Source organism: Cervus elaphus, chromosome 3 (genome assembly GCF_910594005.1).
Source record: "Cervus elaphus chromosome 3, mCerEla1.1, whole genome shotgun sequence".
Classification (NCBI taxonomy): domain Eukaryota; kingdom Metazoa; phylum Chordata; class Mammalia; order Artiodactyla; family Cervidae; genus Cervus; species Cervus elaphus.
Window position 1 is genome coordinate 19,005,414 of NC_057817.1, and position 15,115 is coordinate 19,020,528.

Sequence of the window (15,115 nt, forward strand, 5' to 3'; positions counted from 1 at the left end):
AATACAATCCCATTCATTGAGTGTTCACTAATGTTGTTTTTTGAAACAAAATTTCATTAATTCAGTTGAAGGAAGATTTTAAAACTATTATTGCTGTCCCACAACTTTGCGAAGTCAATAACTATGTTTTAAAGTATGTGTTCCCTGTGGTATTAGCATTTGAAAAAAATATGAAATTTAACAATTGCAAGTACTTTAGAACAAGGATAGTGTTATCAAACATTTTTCATTTTATTATTCCAAAGCAAAGTAAACGACTATCTTTCCCCAAAAACTTCTCTGGGTCTAGATTTAGACAAAGAATTAATCCAACCCCAATTCTCTTGTCTGTCTAGTCAGATGTTTTAATGCGTGTTTAATGACATAGGCAAATATCAGTGTTCTCAGTTTCTTTTGATTGAAAACAAACTGGCAGAAACTGGAATTTCTGGTTTCTTTTAATTCTGTTAAGTAAATGTATTAGTATTGTGAAATATGAGGCTACAGATACTATGATTTAATAGTTATTATGTGGACAGAAAGACTGACATTGGATTATGTTGATTTTGCATTAATTAAAGATGAGTTTATAACTTATAGAAAAATCAGTGAGAATTGAAAACCTCGATTATTCTTTGGCTACTTTGCATCTGTCATAGACACATGGCACCATTTAGCCCCCTTTGTTTAACAGGTTCTTTAGGGCTTCCCAGGTTGCGCAGTGGTTAAGAAGCTGCCTGCCAATGCAGGGGATGCAAGGGATGTGAGTTGTTCGATCCCTGGGTTGGGAAGATCCCCTGGGGTAGGAAATGGCATCCCATGCCAGTGTTCTTGGCCTAGAAAATTCCATGGACAGAGAAGCCTTGCAGGCTACGGTCCATGGGGTTGCAAAGAGTTGGACATGACTGAGCACAACACAACACAACGTTATTCCACACAACTCACCCTGGAAGAGATTTGATGGCATATTTTCCCAGCTGCTGCTGAGGGTCAGCTCCTAATTTGCTCACATCTATTTGCTGACTGGGATCTTCCCCAGTGCCTGAAAGAGATGGTGGGCATTCCCTACCTTCTCCATTTGGCTTGCTCCAACAACAGAACCAGGTTGCCGGCTTTACTCTAGAAGGAGATTGTTTGCACATCCAGTCTCCCAGCTTTTATGACTGACACCTGCGGGACCAGCCCCCTCATTGCCTAGCTCTGAGAGCCAATGGAGCTTGTTTTTATGAATTTCATAATATAGCAAACAAAGAAGCAGTTTGTTAAATCGGTATGAGAACACTCCCCCAGCTGTATACCCAGGCTCTGCACAGAGGGAGCAGCAAAAACTCTCAACAAAGTGAGTGTAGAAGGAACATACTTCAATATAATAAAGTCAATATGTGTCAAGTCCACAGGCAACATCCTACTTAACAGTGAAAAGCTGATAACTTTTTTTCTAAGATCAGGAACAAGACAAGGATGTTCACTCCCTCCAATTTTATTCAATGTAATACTAGAATTCCTAGCCAAAGCAATTAGAAAAAAAAAAAAGAAAAAATGAATCTAACTCAGGAAGTAAGAAGTGCAACTGTTACTACTTGCAGATGGAATAATATTATAGATAAAAGACCCTAAAAAGTCCACCAGAAAAAATCTGTTAGAACTAATAAATGAATTCAGTAAAATTGTAAAATACAGAATCTATATACAAAAATCAGTTGCACTTCTATAAAGTAATAATGGACTATCAGAAAGAGAAATTAAGAAAACTATAATTTATAAGTGCATCAAAAAACCCATAGGAATAAATTTAACCAAGAAGGTAAAAAACAAATATACTGAAAACTATAAGACATTGATGAAACAAATTTAAGAAGACACAAATGGAAAGATATGTTATGCTCACAGATTGAAAAAATTAATATTGTTACAGGGCTCAACTACCAAAAGCAATCTATAGATTCAATATAATAACTATAAAAATTCCGAATGGGTGTTGAATTGTGTCAAAGGCTTTCTCTGCATCTATTGAGATAATCATATGGTTTTTATCTTTCAATTTGTTAATGTGGTGTATTACATTGATTGATTTGCGGATATTAAAGAATCCTTGCATTCCTGGGATAAAGCCCACTTGGTCGTGGTGTATGATTTTTTTAATATGTTGTTGGATTCTGTTTGCTAGAATTTTGTTAAGGATTTTTGCATCTATGTTCATCAGTGATATTGGCCTGTAGTTTTCTTTTTTTGTGGCATCTTTGTCTGATTTTGGAATTAGGGTGATGGTGGCCTCATAGAATGAGTTTGGAAGTTTACCTTCTTCTGCAATTTTCTGGAAGAGTTTGAGTAAGGTAGGTGTTAGCTCTTCTCTAAATTTTTGGTAGAATTCAGCTGTGAAGCCATCTGGTCCTGGGCTTTTGTTTGCTGGTAGATTTTTGATTACAGTTTCGATTTCCTTGCTTGTGATGGGTCTGTTAAGATCTTCTATTTCTTCCTGGTTCAGTTTTGGAAGGTTATACTTTTCTAAGAATTTGTCCATTTCATCCAAGTTGTCCATTTTATTGGCATAGAGCTGCTGGTAGTAGTCTCTTATGATCCTTTGTATTTCAGTGTTGTCTGTTGTGATCTCTCCATTTTCACTTCTAATTTTGTTAATTTGGTTCTTCTCTCTTTGCTTCTTAATGAGTCTTGCTAATGGTTTGTCAATTTTGTTTATTTTTTCAAAAAACCAGCTTTTAGCTTTGTTGATTTTTGCTATGGTCTCTTTAGTTTCTTTTGCATTTATTTCTGCCCTAATTTTTAGGATTTCTTTCCTTCTGTTAACCCTGGGGTTCTTCATTTCTTCCTTCTCTAATTGCTTTAGGTGTAGAGTTAGGTTATTTATTTGGCTTTTTTCTTGTTTCTTGATGTGAGCCTGTAATGCTATGAACCTTCCCCTTAGCACTGCTTTTACAGTGTCCCATAGGTTTTGGGTTGTTGTGTTTTCATTTTCATTCATTTCTATGCATATTTTGATTTCTTTTTTGATTTCTTCTATGATTTGTTGGTTATTCAGAAGCGTGTTATTTAGCCTCCATATGTATGCTGGAGAGGGTGTGGAGAAAAGGGAACCCTCTTACACTGTTGGTGGGAATGCAAACTAGTACAGCCGCTATGGAAAACAGTGTGGAGATTTCTTAAAAAACTGGAAATAGAACTGCCATATGACCCAGCAATCCCACTTCTGGGCATACACACTGAGGAAACCAGATCTGAAAGAGACACGTGCACCCCAATGTTCATCGCAGCACTGTTTATAATAGCCAGGACATGGAAGCAACCTAGATGCCCATCAGCAGATGAATGGATAAGGAAGCTGTGGTACATGGTGGTACATACACCATGGAATATTACTCAGCCGTTAAAAAGAATTCATTTGAACCAGTTCTAATGAGATGGATGAAACTGGAGCCCATTATACAGAGTGAAGTAAGCCAGAAAGATAAAGAACATTACAGCATACTAACACATATATATGGAATTTAGAAAGATGGTAACGACAACCCTATATGCAAAACAGAAAAAGAGACACAGAAATACAGAACAGACTTTTGAACTCTGTGGGAGAAGGTGAGGGTGGGATGTTGCGAAAGAACAGCATGTGTATTATCTATGGTGAAACAGGTCACCAGCCCAGGTGGGATGCATGAGACAAGTGCTCGGGCCTGGTGCACTGGGAAGACCCAGGGGAATCGGGTGGAGAGGGAGGGGGGAGGGGGGATCGGGATGGGGAATACGTGTAAATCTATTGCTGATTCATGTCAATGTATGACAAAACCCACTGAAAAAAATAAATAAATAAATTAAAAAAAAAAAACTATAAAAATTCCAATGGCATTTTTCACAATATAGGACAATACAAAATATTTATAGCAGCACACACAAAAAAACATTAAACAGACAAGCAATCTTGGAAAGAGTAACAAAGCTGGAATCATCATGCTTCATGGCTTCAAATTATATTACAAAGTTGTAATAATCAAAATATTATTGGCATATAACAACACATAAAGCAATGGCAAAAAAGGGAGATCCCAGAAATAATCCCATGTGTATATATAATTAATGACAAAGGAACTAAAAATGTGCAATGGGAAGAGAACAGTCTCTTCAATAAATGGTTTTGGGAAAATGGGTAGCCACATGCAAAAGTAAGAAACTGAGCCACTATCTTATGCCATACACAAAAATTAATTAAAAATAAATTAGACTTGAATGTAAAACCTGAAACCATAAAATTCTTTGAAGAAAATATAGAAGCTAAGCCCCTTGACATTGGTCTTAGCAATGGATTTTTTGGATTTGACACCAAAAGCAAAAGCAACAAAACCAGAAATAAATAAGCGGGACTTGTGAAACTAAAAAGTTTCTGCACAGAAAAGGTAATAAACAAAATGAAATGACAATGTATCAAAAGGAATGAAATATTTGCAAATCCTATATCTCATAAAGGGTTAATAATCTAAAATATGTAATAAATTCATACAACTCAATAACAAAATTCAAACAGTTTGATTGCAATGTGAGCAGAGATCTGAACAGATATTTTTCAAGAAGACATACAGATGGCCAACAAGTACATAAAATAGTGCTCAACAATACAAATCATCAGGGAAATGCACATCAAAACCAAACCTCACAACTGTTAGAATGGCTATTATCAAAAACACAACAAATAACAAGAGTTGGTGAGGATGTGAGAAAAGGGAACCCTCCTGCACTGTTGGTAGGAATGTAAATTGGTGCAGCTACTATGGAAAACAGTATGGAGGTTCCTCAGAAAATTAAAAATAGAACTACATATAATCTAGCAGTTCCACTTCTATGTATTTATTTAAAGGAAATGGAAACACTAACGTGAGAAGATATTTGAATCCCCATGTTCATTAGAGCATTATTTAGAACAGTCAAGACATGGAAGCAACCTATGTGTCCACTGATTAATGAATGAATAAAAAAGAAATTGTGATAAATATATATAAACAATGGGATATTATGCAGCTATAAAAAAGAAGGAAATTTTCCATTGGGAGCCACATGGATGAATCTTGAGAGCATTATTCTAAGTGAAATAAGTCAGACAGAGAAAGGTCAATATCATATGATCTCACTTATATGTCTATCGAACCCCCCCCATGATGAATTCATAGATACAGAGAATGATCTGGTGGTTATCAGAGGTAGGGGTGGGCAAAATGGGTGAAGGTGATCAAAAGATACAAACTTCCTTTTGTAAAAATAAATAAGTCTGGGGGATATAATGTACAGCATGATAATTACAGTGTAACAATACTGAATTGTATCTTTGAATATTGCTAAGAGAATAGATTTTTAAAGTTGTTATCACAGGAAAAAAATTTGTATTATGTGTCATGATAGATGTTAACTAGATTTATAGATCATTTAGTAATGTGTACATGACTGAGCGACTTCATTTTCACTTTTCACTTTCACACATTGGAGAAGGAAATGGCAACCCACTCCAGTGTTCTTGCCTGGAGAATCCCAGGGACGGGGGAGCCTGGTGGGCTGCCACCTGTGGGGTCGCACAGAGTCGGACACGACTGAAGTGACTTAGCAGCAGCAGCAGCAGCAGTAATGTGTACAAATATTGAATCATTATGTTGTACACCTAAAACTGATATAATGTTATATGTCAATTATATTGCAATGAAAAAATGAGCCAACTTTTTGAAAAAAGAAGATATGCAAGTAGTCAGCAAGTATATAAAAAACTGCTTAATATCACTAATCATTAGAGAGATGCAAATGACAATGAGATATCACCTCACAGCTGTGTATATACAGGATGTGTTTAATCAAAAATTCAAGAGATGGCAAATGCTGGTAAGGATGTGGAGAAAAGGGAACCCTGTACACTGTGGGTGGGGATGCAAACTAGTATGGCTACTAGGCTTCCCTGGTGGTTCAGTTGGTAGAGAATCCGCCTGCAGTGCAGGAGATGCATCTTCGATCCCTGGATTGGGAAGATCCCTGGAGAGGGATATGGCAACCTGCTTCAGTATTCTCACCTGGGAAATCCTATGGACAGAGGAGCCTGGAGGCCTACAGTCCATGGGGGCCACAAAGAGTTGGACACGACTTGGCAACTAAACCACCACAACTACCACAGCTACTGTGGAAAGTAGTATGCAGTTTCCTTAAAGAAATTAAAAATAGAACTACCACGTAATCCAGTAATCCCACTTCTAGGTATATATCAAAAGGATACAAAAGCAGTATTTCAAAGAGCTATCTGTACTTCCATGTTCATTGCAGGATTATTAGTAATAATCAAGGCATGGAAACAACCTAAGTAACTGTTAACAGATGAATGGATCAAGAAAATTCAGTATATATTCAATAGATATTATTCAACTGTGAGAAAGAAGGAACTCTTGCCATCGCAACTACGTTGGTGGACCTGGAGGGCTTTATGCTAAATGAAATAAGCCAGACAGTCAAAGACAAATACTGTATGGTATCGCTTAGACATGGAATCTAAAAAATAAATAAATAAATAAAATTTTTTAAAAGAAAGGAGAAGAAGTAGAGCTCTAGAAACACTGTAGAATAATACAAACGTTCAGTTATAAGATGAATACAGATCAAATGTGTAACATGGTGCCTATAGTTGCTAACACTATGTTATGTAATTGAAATTTGCTGAGTAGAACTTGGGTTCTCACCAAAAAAAAGGTAACTATGTTAGGTGATGGATGTGTTGATTAACTCTATTGTGGGAAGCCTTTCATAATGTGTACATATCACAAATCATCACATTGTACACTTTCAATATATTATAATTTTGTCAATTATAGATCGGGAGAGCCAAAGAAAAAGAGCTATCAAGACATGAAAAGACATGAGCTTTAAATGCATATTGCTAAGTTAAAAAAAGATTAATCTAGAAAAGGCTACATACTATATGATTCCAACTATGTGAAATTCTAGGAAAGGCGAAAGTATGAACACAGTAAAAGGGTCAGGGTTTGCCATGGGTTAGAAGGGAGTGGGGTGGATTAAATGAAGCGCAGATGTTTTTTAGGGCAGTGAAACTACTCTGTATGATAGTGTTATGGTGGATGGATGCCATTGTATATATCACATGGCGCAAAACCCATAGACTGTACACCACCAAGAGTGAATCCCAGTGTAAATTATGGTGATTATAGTGGGTCAGTGTAGGGTTATGAGTTGTAGCAAAGGTACCACTCTGATAGGGGATGTTGATTTTGGGAGAAGTTATGCACATGTGTGGTCAGGGGCAATAAAGAGAATCTCTGTACCTTGCTCCTCTCAATTTTGCTGTGAATCTAAATATGGTCTTTAAAAATAGTTTATTAAGAATTTCCTAAAGAGGTGGATCTCAACTATTCCAAAATAGCCCTAAGAATTAAATATTATTGTAACTCTTCTTGTATAGATGCAAAGTGGAGGTCCAGAGAGATTGAGTAACTTGATCAATACCAGGCAGTGAGCAGGTGATAGACCTGGGATAAGAAAACAGTGTGACGTCAGAGTCTATGCTCTTAACTACCACTTCCTACTCCTGCCCAAAGTGACCAGAGAAAGAAAATTTTGAAGAAGATTCCACGTAAACCCAGGCTGCCTTTCTCTTCAGGAATGTGACCCCCTCACTAACTACCTCCAGTAGGAATATTATGAAAACTGCCCATAATGTTTGCTGTAGTATAAAGCATATATCTGTATGTGGATTATAGTATTTTATAAATTTTAAAGTGGTCCATTGGTATTTATACTAAGTCTTCTTCCTGGAATTCTATATTACAAAGGAGCATGTACTTTCTTTTGCATTTGGGTTTGTCAGTGTATCTTAATCTGAACCCATAAAGTTTGCCCAGTGTCAGCAAACAAAACCGTGCCTTTACTTTTGTGAATGAATCTGTGACTTTGCATACAAATAGCCTAACACCATTCCTATAGGGCAACAGCAGCAGATGATTTAAGAAAAAAGCAGACAGTTTTCTATGGGTACATAGAATGCATATTTACTTTCATTAGATTTACTTTCGTGGCCTAAAAATTTAGCAAGATTCTTTGAACAAGCTTTGGTACAGAAATTCTTGTTAAGAGATACAAAGAAAAGACTTGGGCAGAGAATCTGGCTAAGTTACAACTTTGCTTCAACTAATTAGAAAACCTGTAGATAATTGGTATGGGATAAAGAGTTATTTTAGGTTAAAAAAACATAACTCATTAATTTGCTCATTTCATGTAAGTAATCTAGAGACACAAATTAAGAACTTGCTTTCTCTTACCAGAATCACAATATCCTTCTCCTTGAAAAAAAAAAAAAAAGTGTTTGTATCACAGTGAAAGTTCCCCCTTTCCCTTAGATACCTATGGGAAAGAGCTTCTAAATATTGCATTTGTTTTGGCTCAAAGGCAAATCGTGAGTAATTTGAATCTCTCATCAGTTTCACAATTCTCTGTAGGTTAGTAGTGCTTTCTCAGCAAATGTTCCTTGATCACAATGGAAATTTGGGCCAAAACCGTGTTTATATTTTCCACTAGTAAAATTGTGTTATCTGAAGGGCCTACTCTGTGGTATTTGGGGGTACTTTGCTTGTCTTTTACTGTGAGTAGTTTGGATCAGAACATGCGTCAGGCTGCAATATTTGAGCTGTTTCAGAGCTCATTCTAGGGCAGTGTGTACAAATCACAAACCACAGTGTGATGGGGGCTCTTAGAAATTTCAAAAACACGCTCTCCTGGGGCAATAATTTAGTGTGGTTGAATACCAGCAAACCATCTTCCTTACCCCTGCTAAAGATCACCAGGGAACAATGTGGTCCATTTCTGTGGCCCAGTAGCAAACATGACCATTGACAGAAATAGTTTATATTTGGCATGTGTGTGCGTGATGCTCCCCAGTCTACTCCCCTCCTCAGACCATACTTATTTCTTCTTTCTGCTCTTCTACTTCACTATTTTAAATCTTTTTCTAAGTTTTTCCTCCCATAATTGACATCAAATAGTCTTTCAATATTTAAAGTGTTTAATAATAGGCCCCTGGGGGGAAATAACATTATGTATATTTTTAAGACCTTTTGTTAATTCTGGTGATTTATAAAGATAGGTCTGCCATTAAGTATTCTTGTTCCAAGAAGCAAGTAAATTTTTTAAGTGCCTTAAAGAGATCAAATAACATGGTAGAAGTTTCAGAGTAAGAAAGCAGATAAAGAATAATTTTGGGGGTAACCGGCCGCGCAGGTCTGCGCCAGCGCAGGCCGCGGAGGTCTCTGGGTCAGACCTCGCGCTGGGCTCTTTCGGTCTGTTCCGTGATGGCAGCCGCCGCCGCCGCCGTGGTCACCCGTCGGGTTTGGAGGATGAGGTGTCTCGGTCCCGCGGCGAAGGAGCGGGGGATGTGGTGGTGGAGCGGGGGCCCGGCGCGGCCTACCACATGTTTGTGGTGATGGAGGACCTGGTGGAGAAGCTGAAGTTGCTGCGCTATGAGGAGGATCTCCTCCGGAAGAACAACCTGAAGCCCCCGTCCAGACACTATTTTGCACTGCCTACCAATCCCGGGGAACAGTTCTACATGTTTTGCACCCTTGCTGCCTGGCTGATTAACAAGGCGGGACGCCCTTTTGAGCAGCCTCAAGAATATGATGACCCTAATGCAATAATATCTAACATACTATCTGAGCTTCGATCATTTGGAAGAACTGCAGATTTTCCTCCTTCAAAATTAAAGTCGGGTTATGGAGAGCATGTATGCTATGTCCTTGACTGTTTAGCTGAAGAAGCATTAAAATATATTGGTTTCACTTGGAAAAGACCAGCATACCCAGTGGAAGAATTAGAAGAAGAAACTGTTGCAGAAGATGATGCAGAATTAACATTAAATAAAGTAGATGAAGAATTTGTGGACGAGGAGACAGACAACGAAGAAAACTTTATTGATCTCAACGTTTTGAAGGCCCAGACCTATCGCTTGGATATGAACGAGTCTGCCAAACAAGAAGATATTTTGGAATCTACAACAGATGCTGCGGAATGGAGTCTGGAAGTAGAACGTGTACTACCACAACTGAAAGTCACGATCAGGACTGACAATAAGGATTGGAGAATCCACGTTGACCAAATGCACCAGCACAAAAGTGGGATTGAGTCTGCTCTAAAGGAAACCAAGGGATTTTTGGACAAACTTCATAATGAAATTAGTAGGACTCTGGAAAAGATCGGCAGCCGAGAAAAGTACATCAACAGTCAGCTTGAGCACTTGGTTCAGGAATACCGCGCAGCTCAAGCCCAGCTGAGCGAGGCACGGGAGCGTTACCAGCAGGGAAACGGTGGAGTGACTGAGAGGACCCGACTCCTGTCCGAGGTCACAGAAGAGCTAGAAAAGGTGAAACAAGAAATGGAAGAAAAAGGCAGCAGCAAGACTGATGGTGCCCCTCTGGTGAAGATTAGACAGAGCCTCACGAAGCTGAAGCAGGAAGCCGCTCAGATGGACGTCAGGGTCGGGGTCGTGGAGCACACGCTGCTGTAGTCCCAGCTGAAGGAGAGGTCCGACATGACGAGAGACATGCACGCCGCCACCGTCCCGGGGCCCGCGGCGGGCCCTCACTGGAGCGGGCCGTCCCGGGGCCCGCGGCGGGCCCTCACTGGAGCGGGCCGTGGGCCCGCGGCGGGCTCTTATTAAAGCGCGCCATCCCAGGGCCCGCGGCGGGCCCTCACTGGAGCGGGCCGTCCCAGGGCCCGCGGCGGGCCCTCACTGAAGCGGGCCGTCCCAGGGCCCGCGGCGGGCTCTCACTAAAGCGGGCCGTGAGCCCGCGGCGGGCCCTCACTGAAGCGGGCCGTCCCAGAGCCCGCGGCGGGCCCTCACTGAAGCGGGCCGTGAGCCCGCGGCGGGCTCTCACTGGAGCGGGCCGTCCCAGGGCCCGCGGCGGGCCCTCACTGAAACGGGCCGTCCCAGAGCCCAAGGCGGGCTCTCACTGAAGCGGGCCGTCCCAGGGCCCGCGGCGGGCTCTCACTAAAGCGGGCCGTGAGCCCGCGGCGGGCCCTCACTGGGGCGCGCCGTGGGCCCGCGGCGGGCCCTCACTGAAGCGGGCCGTCCCAGAGCCCGCGGCGGGCCCTCACTGAAGCGGGCCGTGAGCCCGCGGCGGGCTCTCACTAAAGCGGGCCGTCCCAGGGCCCGCGGCGGGCTCTCACTAAAGCGGGCCGTCCCAGGGCCCGCGGCGGGCTCTCACTAAAGCGGGCCGTCCCAGGGCCCGCGGCGGGCTCTCACTAAAGCGGGCCGTCCCAGGGCCCGCGGCGGGCTCTCACTAAAGCGGGCCGTCCCAGGGCCCGCGGCGGGCTCTCACTAAAGCGGGCCGTCCCAGGGCCCGCGGCGGGCCCTCACTAAAGCGCGCCCCCGCGGCGGGCTCTTATTAAAGCAGGCCGTCTTTCATGCGTCTGATGATTGGTTTTCTCTAGAAAGTCATAGTTCATGTTGCGTAGATGACAAAGCACAGTTATTCCTCTTAAAGCATGTTGGCCATTTTTTTACATATATACACACATATTGTATCATGATGATATGGATGGTCAGAACCTTTAAATTGAATATAATATTTAATAAAGTAATTTAAAATTCTCAAAAAAAAAAAAGAATAATTTTGGAAATTTTATACAAGTTAGGAATCTTGGAGAAATATTGGTTTTAAAGGAATGAAAAAAGCAAACAAACATCCAGCAATCATTGATAGCTTCTAGGTACAAAATTACAATTTCTTACCATCCTGTGTATCTCATATAACTCAAACAAAACCAATTTTCAATAATGAAAACCCATTTATAAACATCCTCTTGCTAATTGAAAAGTTAATTTCATCAATGAAACAACTCTTCCAATAACAGCAGAACTTCTCATGCCAGCACAAGACAGATGTCCCAGAGTAAAATCTTTTCCGATTAAATGTTGAGTCTACTATTCTGCACGAACTCGTAAGTAAGGCAGCTGAAGACACACACATCATATTACAGTGTCTAAGCTGAGGTATTTTAAAATAAATTACAGACATTATAGCACACCATGGATTTCCTTCCTACCTCACTGATCCCTGTTTCTTAGGTAGCTTTGCTTGTAGATCTGAAAGCAGCTACAGGTGTTGAGCTACCTGGGTTTGAAGCTTTAACACCCTCTTTTTCTTTAAATGGCTTTGAATGTCACCCATATGCTGATGAGTCTTGATGTCTATCTCTGGCCCTGACTTTTCCCCTGAGCCCCTTAACCCCTAGTTGACACCTCTACCTAGGCAGCTAATCCGAAGTTCCAGCTCTTCACAATTAAAACAAATTTCTTGATTCCCACACCCAACTCCTAATAAGGAAAAAAAAATCCTGCTACATTCTGGGTCCTGTCTCTGTCTCAGTAAGTGGTACCACCTTCTGTCTAATTTCCTAATTTAGAAACAATGGAGTGAAAGTTGGTTCTTTCTTTCCTTTCATCCCTTGCATCCAATCCAGAAATTCCAGCCTGCTTGCCTTCCAAAACATTCTTGGATTGTTCAGCTTCACTCTATTTTCCTTATTACAGTCCTAATCCAAAGTAATGTTATATCTTACCTGGATTGCTGCAATAACTTCCAACTTGTTGTCCTTGCTTCCTGCTTCCAAACCATCCGTTGTTCACGCAGCAGTCAGTGGTCATTTAAAAAGATAAATCAGGTCATATTGTCCCCTTGCTTAGAACCTTTTAATGGCTTCTCATTGCACTTACATGAAAATTCAATCTGTGCTATGTCTGCCCACTTCATCCTTCTTTGTCAAACCTGTTCCTTCACTTCCCTCTCCCATTTGCTCATTACGCTTCAGCCTCACTGGCCTCTCTGTCCCCGGAGTAACCAAGCCCTTTGCCGGTTCATGAACTGTTACCTCTGCATGACGCGCTCTCTCTGCAGACCTCATGTGGCTGATGCCTACTCAGTTCTTCAGGTTTCAACTCAACTCCACAGAAAGCTCTTCTGTGGAAACTCAGCTCAGGTTATTTCTCCTTAAAGCCTCCGCATTCACACTCCATCACACCAGTCTATTTATTGTCCCTGAAGCACTTGCCACAATCTACAGTTCTCTGTATATTTACTCATTGGCTTCCTTATTGTCCCCCTCAAGAGAATGTAAGCTTTAGGGGAAAAGGGACTTTGCCTATCCTGCTCATGGCTGCATTCCCAGTGGCAGTTAAATGCCTGATATATAGATAAGCGTTCAATAAACATTTGCTAAATGAATGAATAAAAACAAAGAACAGAGGAATTGAAGAGTGAGAAGTAAGATCATCCTGAATAATAAGATGTTACAAGGCAAAGGGGTTTTTAGAAGCTTATCTGAGGAACCTTCCTGATGTGATAACCTCACTCCTAGAGGAGTCCTCTGAAGCTGAGAAAGTGCATGCTAGAATCTGAACGTCCTGACTGAGTGCACTGCTTTGCGCTAGACAAAAGGATCATAAACTTCATCCACGATATGGTTTGCACTGAATCTTGTTGAGAAAAATAAGAGCAATATTCCGTGTGGTTATATTTCCAAGAAAGAAAGGTTATCTTTCTTGGAAAAAAACACCTCTAGCTCATACCTTTCCTTCTTTTTTGTTTTAAATGTCTTTTCTTTTATAAAATACTGAAAATAGATATGCATTTTTAAATGTTTTATTTTTACAAAGTAAAAAAATTGGCAACTCTAGACCTATTTTTTGTGGTGATTTTTTTTTTTTGGTGTTTGTTTTTCATTTTAAAGAGACTGAGTGTGAAAACTAAGTTGGAAAATAATCAAGCAACTCTACACAAATCTAGTCATTAAAAGTGATTTAGTTTATAGATCCTACCTCCTTCCCCATCAACTCCTCTAATCCTGTTCCACGGAGATAACCAATAACAGTCTGGTGTATGCTTCTACATCTTTCTCTATACTCAAATGTGTACCTGCATATATGCACCACACACACACACACACACACACACACACACACACACACACACAGTTTTATTTTGATTTAGTACAAAAGGATAATGTTATCATATTATGCACATCACCCTAAATTTGCTTTTTTAACCTAGTAATCAATCTGAAACAATGCATATAATTGTAGGTCATTCTTTTAATTTTGCATAATATGGCATACCATGCAATATTATGTGCCAAAATGTATTCAGCCATTCCTGTAATGGTATTCTCAATTTCCCAGTCTGTTTTGTCCACCGCAAAAATCCTGCCATTAACATCTCATTATGTGTCAATAAACTAATATAAACATCTCCATCTCCATCCCTTCATACGTTTACATTTCTTCTGACATAATAGTGCTTTTACTTCTTTAGGAAACACGTTCAATAGCAGAGTTGTTAGATTAACGGGTGTACATAGGCATTTTAATTTTGATATATTTTGTTAAGAATTAAGAAATTTGACCAGCATGGCTTACATTCCCAAACAGTTTTAGCTCTTTAAAAATTCGTGTTGTAGTCATTGTGACCTTGTCTCAGAACTCTTCAGTTCCTTCCAGACACAACTACATAAGTTATCCCTTAGCTGTCTCTATTTCATTCTATTTGCCTTTGTAGAGACAGTTCAGTACTCTGAATTACCCAAGGGATTAATATATCTTCAAGTGAGAAGGAAAGTTACAAAAGCAACTGCTCAGTTTCTGCTTCTTATTTTGTGTTTCTGATCACCTGCCCCCAACATGGAAACCCACTCCAGTGTTCTTGCCTGGAGAATCCCAGGGACAGAGGAGCCTGCTAGGCTGCCGTCTCTGGGGTCGCACAGAGTCGGACACGACTGAAGTGACTTAGAAGCAGCAGCCCCCAACATGGTAACCCATAGCATTGATGGCTTTCTTTGTCTTGGGCCAAGAACAATAAGGGTGTCCTTATACTCTAGGACTAAGGAATCTGGTGATGGTTGACATGGTGTGACCCCACTCTTTCTCCATAAAGAAGTTTAGCTTTTTTAGTCTTTGTTTTTCCTTTTAGAAAATAAAGTCTGAAAGTTACTTTCAGTGTTCCTTTTTCAGGTAGTGCTCTAGAGGCAATACATGAATTCAGATTTTTAGAAAACTCATTAATCTGCATCTGTCCCCTCTTCTCCCCTCTGACTACTCTGCTACCCA

General features: G+C 40.4%; 1 protein-coding gene across 1 annotated transcript; it reads left to right on the top strand.

Moving 5' to 3' along the window:
* Window positions 1-4,131: 4,131 nt before the first annotated feature.
* On the top strand, window positions 4,132-10,714 carry LOC122685976 (intraflagellar transport protein 57 homolog). The gene is made up of 2 exons (XM_043891042.1): window positions 4,132-4,151; window positions 9,181-10,714. Exons 1-2 carry the CDS (start codon window positions 4,132-4,134, stop codon window positions 10,517-10,519), a joined length of 1,359 nt encoding a protein of 452 aa, XP_043746977.1. The 3' UTR covers window positions 10,520-10,714.
* The last annotated feature ends 4,401 nt before the right edge of the window (window positions 10,715-15,115 follow it).

Coding starts and splice junctions, on each gene's coding strand:
- LOC122685976 (XM_043891042.1), top strand. CDS start 4,132: ATGGGTAGCCACATGCAAAA. Junction 4,152..9,180: donor ATGGGTAGCCACATGCAAAA/GTAAGAAACTGA, acceptor ATAACATGGTAG/AAGTTTCAGAGTAAGAAAGC.